Source organism: Trachypithecus francoisi, unplaced genomic scaffold, assembly GCF_009764315.1.
Source record: "Trachypithecus francoisi isolate TF-2019V2 unplaced genomic scaffold, Tfra_2.0 Lachesis_group5, whole genome shotgun sequence".
Taxonomy (NCBI): Eukaryota; Metazoa; Chordata; class Mammalia; order Primates; family Cercopithecidae; genus Trachypithecus; species Trachypithecus francoisi.
In genome coordinates, this window is record NW_022681470.1 from 139263203 (window position 1) to 139279155 (window position 15953).

Consider the following 15953-nt stretch of genomic DNA (forward strand, 5'->3'; position numbering starts at 1 on the left):
ACAGATTGGATGATGCTCACCCAGAAGTAATGCTTTATCAGAGAAGGTGTTGCTCTGTCACCCAGGCTGGAGCACAGCAGTGTGATCTAAGCTCAGTGCCCCTCTTGGGCTAAAGTGACCCTCTCACTTCATCCTCCTGAGTAGCTGGGACAACATGCGCGTGACCACCACACCCTGCTAATTTTCATATTTTTTGTTGAGACAAGCTTTCCACGTGTTGCCCAGGCTTGTCTCCATCAAACTCAAGCTCAAGCCATCTGCCCACCTCGGCCTCCCAAAATGCTGATTGTAGGTGCAAGCCACCGAGCCCAGCCACTGTTTTTTTTTCTTTGTCTTATTTTTACATCACAGCTCAAATCTGGGTATTTTCTAATCCAGCCAAGTTCACACCTAAAATTAACTATCACAGCACAGTGTGATTGGAGGCAGGGAATATACCCAGATAAAGGAACTTGGCAGACAGTGAAGCCAACCTAGAAGAAAGTGGAGCCAAAGCATGAAGCCAGAAAACACTATGGTGGTTCCTCGAAAAATTAAACAGAAACCAGGCACTGTGGTGAGTGCCTGTCATCCCAGCTACTCGGAAGGCTGAGGCGGGATGATCCCTTCAGTCCAGGAGTTCAAGGCCAACCTAGGTAACATAGTGAGACCCAGTCGCTTAATAAAAAAGAGATGGAGATGGCAAATTTTATGCTATATGTATCGTACCACCATTCTTTTTTTTTTTTTCTGAGACAGTTTCGCTCTGTTGCCCAGGCTGGAGTTCTATGGTGTCATCTCAGTTCACCACAAACTCTGCCTCCTGGGTTCAAGCAATTCTCTTGCTTCAGCCTCCCAAGTAGCTGGGATTACAGGTGTGTGCCACCATGCCTGGCTAATTTTTGTATTTTTAGTAGTGGTAGGTTTTCACCATGTTGGCCAGGCTGGTCTTGAACTCCTCACCTCGTGATTCGCCCTCCTCAGCCTCCCAAAGTGCTGGGATTACAGGCGTGAGCCACTGCGCCTGGCTGCCAGGAGCTATTTTTTTTTTTTTTTTTTTAGTGGAGTCTCGCCCTGTCGCCCAGACTGGAGTGCAGTGGCACGGTCTCTACTAAAAATACAAAAAATTAGCCAGGCGTGGTGATGGGTGCCTGTAGTCCCAGCTACTTGGGAGGCTGAGGCAGGAGAGTGGTGTGAACCCAGGAGGCGGAGCTTACAGTGAGCCGAGATCACGCCACTGCACTCCAGCCTGGGCAACAGAGCAAGACTCCGTCTCAAAAAAAAAAAAAAAAAAAAACGAATTAGTTGGATGTGGTGGTGAGTGCCTGTAATACCAGCTACTCGGGAGGCTGAAGCACAAGAATCACTTGAACCCGAGAGGTTTAGTGAGCTGAGACTGTGCCACTGCACTCCAGCCTGGGCCACAAAGGGAGACTCTGTCTCAAAAACAAAAAAAACCCAGCACAGGCAATATGGTAAAACCCAATCTCTACAAAAAATACAAAACTTAGGTGTGGTGTGTACCTGCCATCCCAGCTACTCGGGAGGCTAAGGTGGGAGGATCACCTGAGGCTGCGGTGAGCCATGATTGCACCACTGCACTTAAGCTTCGTCCACAGAGTGAGACCCTGTCTCAAAAAAAAAAAAAAAGAAAAGGCTGGGTGAGGTGGCTCACACCTGTAATCCCAGCACTTTGGGAGGCCAAGGCGAGCAGATCACCTGAAGTGAGGAATTCGAGACTAGCCTGCCCAACATGGTGAAACCCCGTTTCTACTAAAATCACAAAAAAATTAGCCAGGCGTGGTGGCATGCACCTATAATCCCAATTACTTGGGAGGCTGAAGCAGGAGAGTCGCTTGAACCCAGGAGGTGGAGGTTGCAGTGAGCTGAGATTGCACCACTGCACTCCAACCTGGGTGACAGGGCGAGACTGTCTGAAAAAAAAAAAAAAAAAGTGGATATTGAACAAAAATTCCCCGAGAAGGGGGAGTGGAGAGCAAAAACAGTTGAAATATTGGGGCGTATTGTCTGGAGGTGACTGACACAGGCAGCTGGCACGAGGGGGCAGCAGCGAGCTTCCAGGCAGCAGAGCCCACCCCAAGGGCGGTCCCTTCGCAGATCCAAAGTAGCTGGAGAGCATAGACTGCAGGACCTCAGGTGCCTGGGCCCTGGGGACACGTGTCCAGGATGGGTGATGAGGAGGTGGACAGGCTCCCTCTGCCTTCTGGCATCCAGGGATTAGGGCCTAATCAGGGGAAATCTGAGCTGCCTGAAGGTTGGAATTCAGGCAGAGCCAGCAGCCAGTGGGTTTCCTGCCCTCTCCTCCTGCCTTTTGAGAGAATCGCCACAGCTCAGACTCCTAGGGCCTTGGAAGCTGGGGTTCCCCCTACCAGCTGCCCACTGGCTCACTGCCCCCCACAAACACACCAGGCCTGGACCTGTACAATAGGCACTTTATTAGTGGTTGGAATGCAGTTACACGCAGGGGTGTGCAGACGCAATGGGGGCAGGGCTGGCGCAGACACAGGAAATGGGAGACCCCCCCTTCTTTCCCCTGGGGCCGGGGGTTCTCCCTCTTCAGGATCCTGGGACAGTGCTGATGAGCAGAGACGTGAAGTCTGAGGGGGCCTTGGAATATGGCAGAGGGGCAACCGGGAAGCCAGGTCCCCTGAGTTCGACAAGTTTGGCAAAAGGATCATCAAGTGAGGTGTGTGGGCAGGGGGGCCCGGTTTGCCCAGGGCATCTGCCCTCCACCTCTCCCCCTGAAATCATCCCTTGCGTGGGTTCAGTTTCTTTCCTCTCTTACAAAGAGAGCTGTGTCAATAACTGGCAGAGGAAGTCGGGAAATTCAGCCTAACTCCCTCCAGCCCAGCAGGTTTCCATTAAACAGCTATTAGCGATCTCCTCTCCAGCCCGCTCTCCACTGCCAACCCCTGCAAGCAAAAGTCTCCTTCCCTCTCCCTCCTTCCCAGCCAGGAGATACCCCCACCTGGGCACACACACTCCCACCCCAGTCACTCCTAGCTAGGAGGGAGCAAAAGGAAGGCACTCCTTGGCGGCCCCATCTCAGCTGTTGAGACAGATGGAAAAAAGCTAATAGACCCTTTAATGCATGTCCAGGTTAAAAAAAAATAATAATAAAGAAATGCTTCTGGTGGCCCTTGAGCCAACTGTTCAGGTATGGAGAAGGGGTTCAGCCCTGGCCAGAGCAGGCGGGAATAAACGTGGGTGTTCACTGCGGCCAGCAGCTCCCTCAGACACAAACACCATCCTTCCTGTGGTCTGGCCCGTTGTCGTGTAAGCGGGGGGCAGGAAGCATGAGGGAGCTTGCGGAGGTCGGGCCACATGCCGTCCCAGACAGCAAGAGGCCCCACTGGGTTTTTACTCATTTCTCGTAGTCTTGAGGGGCAACCATGAAAACTCCAAGCGCCCCTTGGCGTAAGAAGAAGATACCCCAGACTCTCCAGGTCCAGAAACTGGTGGGATCTGGCTCATGGGGAGGGGGCAGAGCGGCAGTGATAGGACGTCGGGTGAGCCCAAGGGGCTGGGGGAACAGACCCAGCTACTGAGCACCCTGCGGCGTGAGGCTCCTTGAGAGGTGGGGAGCGCGGGGCCTTCAGGACTCCGTTGCCTTCTTGTTCGTCTTGTTCAAGAGTTTCTTGAGGGTGGAAGACATGAAGTAAGGCCTCTCGGCCGAGCCGTCATTCCTCTCCAGGTCCTCCACTGCGGAGAGAGGTCCCAGAGCAGGAGGCATGAGGGGAGCCCACGGGCAGGGGCCTCCAGGGACAGGGTAGGTGGACAAGGGTCACAGAGAAGCCTCAGAGGGTTAGAAAGCAGACACACTGGGACCAGAGAGGGGCAGACTGTAGTGGGCTCCGAGGAACACACAGGATCCCCACACTCCCAGGCCAGGAAGCCCCCCCCGCTTCATGCACCCCCAATCTACATGGAGGAAACCTGGCCCCCACGCCAGCCTCCCTCACTCTCTACTCCTCGGCTTCCGCCCGCTTCCCCTCCTCCGCACTCCCCTTCAACAGGATGTCTCTCAGCTCGGGCGACATGAAGTAGGGTCGCTCCTGAGAGCCGTCATTCCTTTCCAGGTCCTCACCTGGGCTCCCCCCGGGAACCGGCAGGGGGCAAATGGGGTGGTCAGGAAGGGAGGGAAAGAGGGAGGCAGGGAAGAACAGGGAAGCCAGCAGGCATGGAGGAGAGGAAGACAGACGAAACAAACAAACAAACCAAAAAAACAGTTGGAGAAACCAGAGTTAGTGGCAGCCACAGATCCTCCCCCATCAAAGCCAGAAACTGCGAAGCGCGGGTGGGCTCCAGGGCAGCGTCCAGGCTGCAGCCTGGGCAAGTGGACAGGAAGTTGGAGTTGCTTCTAAGCGCAAAAGGAAACCAGGAAGACAGGCTGGGGACCCAGGACGAGGGACAGCCAAGCCCCGGGGAAGCTGGGGGCAGGCGACCGTGTTGCCCCGTTGGAGGGTGATGTGATGCCCAGTGGGAAGAAGGGATTCAGGGCCCAGCAAGGTTTGGGGTGAGGGGTCACTCACAGAAGCAGAGGAACAGCGTGTCCACACACATGCCATAGACACTGAAGAAACCATGTGCAATCAGGTAGGAGCCAACGATCACCGTCTGGGCAAGGAGAAACAAGCCGTCCCCGCTCTGCATCCTTCCCCGAGCAGCCCCCACCCACTGTGTCTCTCGTACGCTGGGACCACGTCCTTCCCCTTCTGAGAAACCCTCTTTGGATTAATGACATCCCAACCCCTCACGCCCGCTGGCAGGGCCCTGCGATCCATACAAAGCCCTCTTTCTCTCTCTCCCTCTTTTTTTTTTTTTGAGACGGAGTCTCACTCTGTCGCCTAGGTTGGAGTGCCATGGTGTGATCTCGGCTCACTGCAACCTCCGTCTCCCAAGTTCAAGCAGTTCTGCCTCAGCCTCCTGAGGAGCTGGGACTACAGGCATGCGCCACCACACCAGGCTCATTTTTGTATTTTTAGTAGAGATGGGGTTTCACCATGTTGGCCAGGCTGGTCTCAAACTCCTGACCTCAGGTGATCCACCTGCCTTGGCCTCCCAAAGTGCTGGGATTACAGGCGTGAGCCACCGCATCTGGCCTTTTTTTTTTTGAGACAGGGTCTCACGATCTCACTCTGTAGCCCAGGATAGAGTGTAGTGCTATGATCTCGGCTCACTGCAAACTCTGCCTCCTGGGCTCAAGTGATCCTCCCACCTCAGCCTCCGGAGTAGCTGGGATTACAGATGTGCACCACCATGCCCAGCTAACCTTTGTATTTTTTGTAGAGATGGGTTTCTGCCACATTATCTATTACCCTTCCTGGGCTTAAGAGTTTCGCCCACCTTGGCCTCCCAAAGTGCTGGGACTACAGGTATGAGCCACGGCACCCACTCTCATCCTTGCTTTATTTAACCCCTGGGCCTCTGCATGTGCTATTGCCCTGACTTAAATCTAATTTATGCCTCATCAATCTTCTGCTTTCAGCTCAAAGAGCAAATTCTCAAGTCCCACCTCCTCCAGCAAACCACCTATGACACATACAGTGGGCTTTTCTATTTTTATTTTTATTTTTTTTGAGACAGGGTCTCACTGTGTTGCTCAGGCTGGAGTGCAGTGGCACCATCTCAGCTCACTGCAGCCTTGACCTCTCAGGCTCAACTGATACTCACACCTCAGGCTTACAAGTAGCTGGGACTATAGGCATGTGCCACCATACCCAGCTAATTTTTGTTTTTTGTGTTTTGTTTTTTGTAGAGATGAGGTTTTGCCATGTTGCCCAGGCTGGTTTCAAACTCCTGAGCTCAAGCGATCTGCCTGCCTTGGCCTCCCAAAGTGCTGGGATTATACATGTGAGCCCGTGCGTCTGACTGAGAGCCTTTTTTTTTTTTTTTTCCTGAGATGGAATCTTGCTGTGTCGTCCAGGCTAGAGTGCAGTGGTACGATCTCGGCTCACTGCAACCTCCACCTCCCGGGTTCAAGTGATTCTCTTGCCTCAGCCTCCTGAGTAGCTGGGACGACAGGTACATGCCAGCACACCTGACTCATTTTTTTGTATTTTTAGTAGAGACGGGGTTTCACTGTGTTAGCCAGGATGGTCTCGATCTCACGACGTTCATGATCCGCCCACCTTGGCCTCCCAAAGTGCTGGATTACAGGTGTGGGCCACCATGCCCAGCCTCTAGAGCCTATTTTATGTCCTCCTAGCACTGGGCACCCCTCCTGAGCTCTTGGTGCAGCTGCAATTTTATGCATGTTGAGGGCTTTCCGGGTTTAATGCCCACATCCTCACTAGACTCAGTCCCATTTACTGCTACATCCCTAGCAATCTGAAGACTCACAGGGCCTTAGTAGCTGCTAGATAAACATTTGTTGACTGAAGTCAGTGGACCTGGCTGGGTGTGATGGCTTATACCTGTAGTTCTTGCACTTCGGGAGGCTGAGGCAGAAGGATCCCTTGAGCCCAGAGCTCGAGACCAGCCTAGGCAATAGAGGGAGACCCTGCCTCTATTATTATTATTATTATTATTATTATTATTATTATTATTATAGTAGAGTGTGAGCTACCACACCCGGCCTATCTCTATTATATTAAAATAAAAATTCGCCAGGCGTGGTGGGTCATGCCTGTAATCCCAGCACTTTGGGAGGCTGAGGCAGGTGGATCACGAGGTCAGGAGTTCAAGACCATCCTGGCTAACACAGTGAAACCCTGTCTCTACTAAAAATGCAAAAAAATGCCGGGCGCGGTGGCTCAAGCCTGTAATCCCAGCACTTTGGGAGGCCGAGACGGGCGGATCACGAGGTCAGGAGATCGAGACCATCCTGGCTAACATGATGAAACCCCGTCTCTACTAAAAAATACAAAAAACTAGCCGGGCGACGTGGCGGGCGCCTGTAGTCCCAGCTGCTTGGGAGGCTGAGGCAGGAGAATGGCGTAAACCCAGGAGGCAGAGCTTGCAGTGAGCTGAGACCCGGCCACTGCACTCCAGCCTGGGTGGCAGAGCGAGACTCCGTCTCAAAAAAAAAAAAAAAAAAAAGCAAAAAATTAGCCAGGCATGGTGGCAGGCACCTGTGGTCCCAGCTACTCGGGAGGCTGAGGCAGGAGAATGGCGTGAACCCAGGAGGCGGAACTTGCAGTGAGCCAAGATCATGCTACAGCACTCCAGCCTGGGCGACACAGCGAGACTCCATCTCAAAAAAAAAAATAAATGAAAATAAAATAAAATACAAATTCAATACAATGAAATCATAGCCAGGCACAGGGGGTCGTGCCTGTAATCCCAACACTTTGGAAGACCGAGGTGGGTGGATCACCTGAAGTCAGGAGTTCGAGACCAGCCTGACCAACAGGGTGAAACCCCATCTCTACTAAAAATACAAAAATTAGCCGGACACAGTGGCATGTGCCTGTAATCCCAGCTACTAGGGGAACTGAGGCAGGAGAATCGCTTGAACACAGGAGGTGGAGGTTGTGGTGAGCAGAGATCACTCCATTGCACTGCAGCCTGGGCAACAAAGCAAGGCTCCATCTCAAAAAAAAAAAAAAAAAAAAAAGTCAGTGGACCTTAGAAGGATTAAATAACGTGCCCAAGATTACTCTTCCTCATCTTAGAACTAGCAAATAGAGGATCTAAGATAAGAAACTAGGTCTCTGGGCTTCAAGACCTACACTGAGATACAATACTGCCCTTGCAATGAAGGCTCAATCACTCCACAGCCTTATTACCTCCTTGGCCGTATCTCCACCTTTTTTTTTTTTTTTTGAGACAGAGTCTCACTATGTCACTGAGGCTGGAGTGCAGTGTCGTGGTCTCGGCTCACTGCAACCTCTGCCTCCCAGGTTCAAGCAATTCTCCTGCCTCAGCCTCCCGAGTAGCTGGGATTACAGGCGCCTGCAACCACACCTGGCTAATTTTTGTATTTTTTTTATAGAGATGGGGTTTCGCCATGCTGGCCAGGCTAGTCTCAAACTCCTGACCTCAAGTGATCCACCTGTCTCAGCCTCCCAAAGTGCTGGGATTACAGGTGTGAGCCACCGTACCCGGTCCCTATCTCCACTTCTTTACTCCTTCCACATCAGACCCACTGCTTTCCTTACTGTTCCTGGCACACTCGCACCTCAGGGCCACTGTACTTGCCACTCCCTCTGCCTAGATATTGCCTACAGCTTCAGATCTCGGATCCAACATCACCTGCATGGCACCACCTGGACCCCCACACCTGCCCAGATCCTCCACCACAGGTTCAAACAGTTCCCTGTGCTATACATACTAGTGGCGTATCCCAGCCTGCAATCATACATTCACCAATATCATTATGGAAGAATATGTTTACCCCCAAACTCTAAGGCCTTTAGAGCGAAGCCCTCCATCTCAATGCCAAATACACAGCAGGTGCTCAATAATGTCTGTGGTCCGAGGTCGGGGGTGGTGGGTCACACCTGCAATCCCAGCACTCCGTGAGCCCGAGGCGGGCGGATCACTTGAGGTCAGGAGTTTGAGACCATCCCAGCCAACATGGTGAAACCCCATCTCTATTAAATATACAAAAATTAGCTGGGTGTGATGGCTCATGCCCATAATCCCAGCACTGTGGGAGGCCCAGGCGGACAGATCACCTGAGGTTGGGAGTACGAGACCAGCCTGACCAACATGGAGAAACCCCGTCTCTACTAAAAATATAAAATTAGTCACATGTGGTGGCACATGCCTGTAATCCCAGCTACTCAGGAGGCTGAGGCAGGAGAATTGCTTGAATCCGGGAGGTGGAGGTTGTAGTGACCCGAGATCACCCCATTGCACTCCAGCCTGGGCAACAAGAGTGAAACTCTGTCTCAAAAAAACAAAAAAAATTAGCCAGGTGTGGTGGCGTGTGCCTGTAATCCCAGCTAATCAACAGGCTGAGGCACGAGAATCGCTTGAACTAGGGAGGTAGAGGTTTCAGTGAGCCAAGATCGTTTCACTGCACTCCAACCTGGGCAACAGAGTGAGTCTGTCTCAAAAAAGAAAAAAATATATATATTAAATTAAAATTAAAAAATAAATATACAAAAATTAGCCAGGTGTCGGGGCAGGCGCCTGTAATCCCAGCTACTTGGGAGGCAGAAGCTTGGGAATTCGCTTGAACCCAGCAGGCAAAGGTTGCAGTGAGCCAAGATTGCACAACTGCACTCCAGTCAGGACAACAGGGCAAGACTCTGATGCAAAAACTAACAAAAAGTTTGTGGTCTGAATAAATAATCAATTCCCCACCTCTGACCTCTATCCACATTTGTCTAGTCAAAGAAGACCAAGCAAATCCCAACACCTCTTTCTTCCCAAACCCCCATCTCTCCCCAGAGGTCCATACCAGTATAGGAACCCAGTAATAATTGAGGGGTGGTGCTGTATCCTGCACGATCCTGATACGGTGGGTGAAGAAGAAGAAAGCCAGGATCCCTGAAGAAGGAGAAGAAAGCAAGACGGTGAAGGGTTCTGGATATAGGAAACAGCCTTCTAAGAAGATGACACCCATCACAGAAGACAGAAATCAGGCTCCCACACTCTGAGAGGCGAGGTAGGCGGCACTCACCCACACTGCCAACGATCAAAAGTTTGCCCAACAGGAAGAGGAAGTCAGTAACTTTGTCCAGGACAGCCACTCTGCAGGGGACAGTGAGGGGCAGGTGTTAATGCTGGCTTCAGGGACTAGGGGAAGAGGGAGGTGGCACGAGGAAGATGGTGCTGAGTCCTGACCTGATGATATTTCTCATGAGCAGGAAGAAGGCATTCCTGGCCGAGGTGCAGAAATTGGTGCCGTAGATAGCAATCTGGAGGAGAGTGGGAGGGAGAGATCAGACCCACTGGGTGGGCATGGGGGGTGGTCCTCTCACCCAGCAGGAGCTGGTGGGTTGGTTGGGGGTCCCAGGCCCACTCACCATGATGTAGGCATTCCTATTGAGGAATTTGATGAACTTCTCCAGACACCAGAAGCAGCATTTGAGACAGGTCATGAGGCACTTGGCAAACTTGTTCTCTGCAGCTGGAAGACAAGGGAAAGGATGCAGAAGTGAGGGGACACCGCCTGACTTGGAAGGGATCCCCTCTTCCCTATCACACACACTTGCCAATGTCCAGGTCTCCTGAGTCCATGCTGTCAAAGAGACAGGGACTTGAGCCCAGGAGTTTGAGACCACAGTGAGCCATGATGGTGCCACTGCACTCCAGCCTGGACGACAGAGAGAGATCCTGTCTCTATTTTTTTTTTTTTTTTTTTTTTTTGAGACGGAGTCTCGCTCTGTCGCCCAGGCTGGAGTGCAGTGGCCAGACCTCAACTCACTGCAAACTCCGCCTCCTGGGTTTGCACCATTCTCCTGCCTCAGCCTCCCGAGTAGCTGGGACTACAGGTGCCCACCACCTCGCCCGGCTAGTTTTTTGTATTTTTTTTAGTACAGACGGGGTTTCACCGTGTTGGCCAGGATGGTCTTGATCTCCTAACCTCGTGATCCGCCCGTCTCGGCCTCCCAAAGGAGATCCTGTCTCTAAAGCAAAGTACAATCAATCCCAGCCCCACAGCCCTTCCTCTAAGAAAAATAAACCAGTTTTGTTTTTTTTTCTTTTTTTTGAAATGGAGTCTCGCTCTGTTTCCCAGGCTGAAGTGCAGTCGCTCGATCTCCGCTCACTGCAACCTCCACCTCTGGGGTTCAAGTGATTCTCCTCTCTCAGCCTCCCGTGTAGCTGGGACTACAGACACGCATACCACCATGGCTGGCTAATTTTTGTATTTGTAGTAGAGATGGGGTTTCACCATGTTGGCCAGGCTGGTCTCCTGACCTCAGGTGATCCGCTGGCCTCAGCCTCCCAAAGTGCTGGGATTATAGGCGTGAGTCACGGCGCTCAGCTAATAAACCAGTTTTATTCCTGCTTCCTTCAGCGCAAATATATCCCACTCCAATTCACTCTAGCAATAACCAATGGTGGGCCAGGCCTCTTGGGCCTGTCCCCTCAACAGCAAGAATTCCACCCAGTAGGTTCTCTGGTTTGCTCCTCCATCGCAGGACCCAATCACGCCAACTCCTGAGCTCCCCCGCCGCATAGACAGAAACCCATCACTGCTCTATGATCTTGGCACCGCCCACCTCCAAGCAAGAACCAATCCTGGTTTGCTATTCAGCCTTGTCCCCCAACAGGAGCTAATGCGAGCCGTGGGTGGGCCGTACCTTTCAGCCTCTGATCCAGGTACTCGAGTATCACACGAATGATCTGCACAATGGCCAGGATGAGCGCGCCAAAGGCCAGGGAGCCCGTGTGGTACCTGCGGGCCGAGGGGGTGGTCGGTGGCTGGGCCAGGCCTTGTCCTCCACCCCATCCTGCCCGCAACGCCAGCCTACCTGAGCGCCCGGCCAAAGGCAGAGAAGAGCGGGAAGGCCGGCAGGTCGTCCGGCTTGCGCAGGGCCCAGTAGTAGGAGGCAAAGGCCCCGGCCAGTGTGACCTGACCCAGAGCCAGCACGAAGTTGGCCAACCAGAAGAACATGAAGGCATTGAAGATCTGCAGGCCCAGCAGGGCCCGGTGGTAGCCCGACTCACCACCGTAGAAGGCGAACTGGCAACGGGCATTGGGGCATAGGCGGGACTCATTGGAGGAGGGGAAGGTCTGTGGGAGAGAAGGGAGAACCGAGTCCCAAAAGAGGTGCCAGGGGTTCACAGTGGGCTCTGAGCATCAGGTGTGGGGCCAGGAAAACCATGAGGTAGGACAGGAGACATAAGGATCAGAGTTAAGTGAAGGCACTAAGGGTTTAGAACACAGCTTGTGCAAAGGAAGGAATTCTAGAAACAAGAAGTGGCCATGACTGGGGTCAAGAAGAGGGAATGGAGACAGGAAATGAAATGGGGAAAAATGGGCCGGGCGAGGTGGCTCACGCCTGTAATCCCAGCACTTTGAGAGGCAGAGGCGGGTGGATCACAAGGTTAGGAGATCGAGACCATCCTGACCAACATGGTGAAACGCTGTCTCTACTAAAAATACAAAAATTAGCCTGGCGTGCTGGTGTGTGCCTATAATCCCAGCTACTCGGGAGGCTGAGGCAGGAGAATTGCTTGAACCAGGGAGTTGGAAGTTGCAGGGAGCTGAGATCATGCCACTGCACTCCAGCCTGGCAACAGAGTGAGACTCTGTCTCATAAAAAAAAAAAGGAAGGCAGGAAAAATGGGTGATTTAGCACCCAGGGTGAAGGCCAGGGCAAGTTGAAGAGAGGAAGCCAGGCTGTCCTGGGAAGTTGTTCAATCCAGTTAGAGAGTCTCTTCCCCACCGTGCGTCCTCCCCCACACCCAGCACAGGACATGCAACAGGAGCCAATTGCTTGCTGAACCTCCAAGGGGACATGAGAGGTTTAAAATCATCCGGGGCCTTCTGGGCAATACCTGCCCTCCCCACCCTGGGGACGCCCACCTCTGGGTTGCAGGTTTTTGCAGTAAGTGAGCAGGAGCTATCATCAAAGATCTTATAGACCGCTTCATTAGAAGTGGACAGGAAGCTGGAGGTTCATTAAGGAAGCAGAGGTTTAGGACTGAGGACCCCAGGGACTTTCGTGGGAAAGAATCCATTATCCCACCAGTTTCCAGCCCTGTCCCTAAGATGCAGGTCACTTCTGGGCAAAGTTGGTCTTTAGCCATCCCCAGGGTCGGAGATTGGTGTCTGGGGGTGGATACACAGCAGTGCTGGCCCAGTAGGCGATGCAGAGGCACAGCAAGAAGAAGGTGACCAGTGGGTAGAGCAAGGAGCACATGACATATCCCACAGCCCTAGGGAGGAGCAGAGACACAGGCATCAGGGCAAAAGACACAACTCTAGGGACGGCTCCATCCTGACCCCTGGCCCCCTGGCCCCCACCTGCTGGCTTCTTTGATGAGTGCAATCGCGATGAGAATTCTCTTCCGGAGAAAGATGAGCAGCAAGATGATAATGACTTCAAGGATACTCAGAATGATCACTGCAAAGGGCAAAGGCTGAGCCGCCTGGGCTCCCCACTCCCTCCAAGGCCTCATGTGGGGGCAGGATTGGGAGACTGTGACTCACTAAAGGCCAACCAGGTCTGCCGTAAGTGCAGGTACACCCGGAAATCCGTCTGAAAGCCGAGGTCCACCAAAGAGACATCAGAGCCAGCCTCACCACGCAGTCGGGAGTACTCCATGTAGCAGTGAAATATTCCTGCGTGGGGGAAACCACAAGCTCAGTCCACCAATGCCTCCTGCAACTTTGCAAAGCGCTACAACTGCCCGCATTTAACAGAAGCAAACATCGAGGCTGAGAGGCTGCCTTTTCCAGCCCCTGCCTCAGGGACTTTACACTTGCAGTTTCCACCGCCAGGTGCATTCTCTCCCCATGGCTGGATCCCACATATCTTTAGGTCTCTGCTCAAGTGTCACCTTCACAGACCTTCCAAGAACCCTTTCCCCCTACTTGGAATCATAATCATGTGCTGCCATGGTCTAACTTCTCTCTTTTTTTTTTTTTTTTGAGACGGAGTCTCGCTCTGTCACCCAGGCTGGAGTGCAGTGGCCGGATCTCAGCTCACTGCAAGCTCCGCCTCCCGGGTTCACGCCATTCTCCTGCCTCAGCCTCCCGAGTAGCTGGGACTACAGGCGCTCGCCACCTCGCCCGGCTAGTTTTTTGTATTTTTTAGTAGAGACGGGGTTTCACCAGGTTAGCCAGGATGGTCTCGATCTCCTGACCTCGTGATCCACCCGTCTTGGCCTCCTAAAGTGCTGGGATTACAGGCTTGAGCCACCATGCCCGGCAACTTCTCTTTTTTGAGACGGAGGCTCACTCTGTCACCCAGGCTGGAGTGCAGCAACACGATCTGGGCTCACTGCAACCTCCACCTCCAGAGTTCAAGAGATTCTCCCTGCCTCAGCCTCCTAAGTAGCTGGGATTACAGGTGCCTGCTACCATGCCCAGCTAATTTTTGTATTTTTAGTAGAGACAGGGTTTTGCCATGTTGGCCAGGATGGTCTCCAGCTCCTGACCTCAGGTGATCCGCCCACCTCAGCCTCCCAAAGTGCTGAGATTACAGGCGTGAGCCACCATGCCCAGCCAGGATAGCTGTTTAATGAATGAGTGAATGAGCAGGTGTCAGGATGCTGCATGGCTAAGACCTCTCTCTGACCCCCTCGCCACCTTATAACAGTGATTCACGGGAGTGGCCTGGGTATTAATATGTAGAGCAGCATTAGAAATTTTCAGCATTCTTCTTAGCTTGCAAACTATAATTATAAAATAAAGACAGGCTTGGCCGGGCGCAGTGGCTCACACCTATAATCCCAGTACTTTGGAAGGCCAAGGCAGGTGGATCACAAGGTCAGGAGATCGAGACAATCCTGGCTAACACCATGAAACCCCGTCTCTACTAAACATACAAAAAATTAGCTGGGCATGGGGGCACATGCCTGAGTCCCAGCTACTCGGGAGGCTGAGGCAAGAGAATCACTCCAACCTGGGAAGGAGAAGTTGCAGTGAGCCAAGATTGCGCCACTGCACTGCACTCCAGCCTGGGCGACAGGGTGAGACTCCGTTTCGAAAAAAAAAAAAAAGACAGGCATGGTGTGGTGGCTCATGCTTGTAATCGGAGCACTTTGGGAGATAAAGTAAAAAAAAAAATCAAGCTGAGGGCCGGGCGCGGTGGCTCAAGCCTGTAATCCCAGCACTTTGGGAGGCCGAGGCGGGCGGATCACGAGGTCAGGAGATCGAGACCCTCCTGGCTAACACGGTGAAACCCCGTCTCTACTAAAAATACAAAAAACTAGCCGGGCGCGGTGGCGGGCGCCTGTAGTCCCAGCTACTCGGAGGCTGAGGCGGGAGAATGGCAGGAACCCGGGAGGCGGAGCTTGCAGTGAGCTGAGATCGCACCACTGCACTCCAGCCTGGGCGACACAGCGAGACTCCGTCTCAAAAAAAAAAAAAAAAAAAAAATCAAGCTACCTGAAATGCTAACACCCAGCTAGAAACCACTATTTTTTTCGTTGTATTGAGTATATTACTATTACTTTAAGACAGGGTCTACCTCTGTCATACATGCTGGACTGCAGTGGGGCCATCATAGCTCATTGCAGCCTCAGCTTCCTGGGCTCAAGCTTTTCTCCCACCTCAGCCTCCCAGGTTGCTGAGACTATAGGTGCATACAGCTAATTTTTTTTCTTTTTTTTTTTTTGAGACGGAGTCTCTCTCTGTCACCCAGGCTGGAGTGCAGTGGCGTGATCGTGGCTCATTGCTATCTCTGCCTCCCAGGTCCAAGTGATTCTCCTGCCTCAGCCTCCCAAGTAGCTGGGACTATAGGCACGTACCACCAAGCCTGGCCAATTTTTTGTATTTTGACTACAGACGCAGTTTCATCCTGTTAGACAGGATGGTCTCAATCCCCTGACCTCATGATCTGCCCGCCTTGGCCTCCCAAAGTGCTGGGATGATAGGCGGGAGCCACTGTGCCCAGCCCCCAGATAATTTAAAAATTATTGTTATTATTTATTTATTATTTTTTTTTTTGAGACAGTGTCTCACTCTGTCGCCCAGGCTAGAGTGCCATGGCACGATCTCAGCTTGCTGCAACCTCTGCCTCTCAGATTCAAGAGATTCTCCCGCCTCAGCCCCCCAAGTAGCTGGGATTACAGGCGTGTGCCACCATGCCCATCTAATTTTGTATTTTTGTTAGAGATGGGGTTTCACCATGTTGTTCAGCCTGGTCTCGAATTCCACCTTAAGTGATCCACCCACCTCAGCCTCCCAAAGTGCTGGCATTACAGGTGTGAGGCACAGTGCCTGGCCTTAAATTTATTTTTGGCAATGGGATCTCACCATGTTGCCCAGGGTGGAATGCAGTTGCTTGATCATGGCTTACTGCATCCTCAAACTCCTGGGCTCAAGTGAATCTCCTGCTTCAGCCTCCCAAAGTGCTGGGATTACAGGCATAAACCACCAA

General features: G+C 52.5%; 1 protein-coding gene across 5 annotated transcripts in view; it reads right to left on the minus strand.

Moving 5' to 3' along the window:
- Positions 1–2414: 2414 nt before the first annotated feature.
- Positions 2415–15953, minus strand: part of SLC44A2 (solute carrier family 44 member 2) — a 50247-nt gene continuing 36708 nt past the window's right edge. For 2 of the 5 annotated variants that reach the window (XM_033197797.1, XM_033197795.1), the window contains exons 11-23: positions 13058–13189; positions 12872–12971; positions 12691–12783; positions 12431–12515; positions 11373–11635; positions 11202–11296; positions 9921–10024; positions 9739–9812; positions 9575–9645; positions 9353–9441; positions 4533–4617; positions 3963–4087; positions 2415–3702 (exon numbers count right to left, since the gene is read on the minus strand). In XM_033197797.1, coding sequence (XP_033053688.1) covers positions 3966–4087; positions 4533–4617; positions 9353–9441; positions 9575–9645; positions 9739–9812; positions 9921–10024; positions 11202–11296; positions 11373–11635; positions 12431–12515; positions 12691–12783; positions 12872–12971; positions 13058–13189 — 1313 coding nt within the window. In that variant the 3' untranslated portion in view covers positions 2415–3702; positions 3963–3965. Of the gene's footprint in view, positions 4088–4532; positions 4618–9352; positions 9442–9574; positions 9646–9738; positions 9813–9920; positions 10025–11201; positions 11297–11372; positions 11636–12430; positions 12516–12690; positions 12784–12871; positions 12972–13057; positions 13190–15953 lie in introns of all 5 variants that reach the window. The other 3 variants (XM_033197799.1, XM_033197798.1, XM_033197796.1) reach the window with 2 other exon arrangements.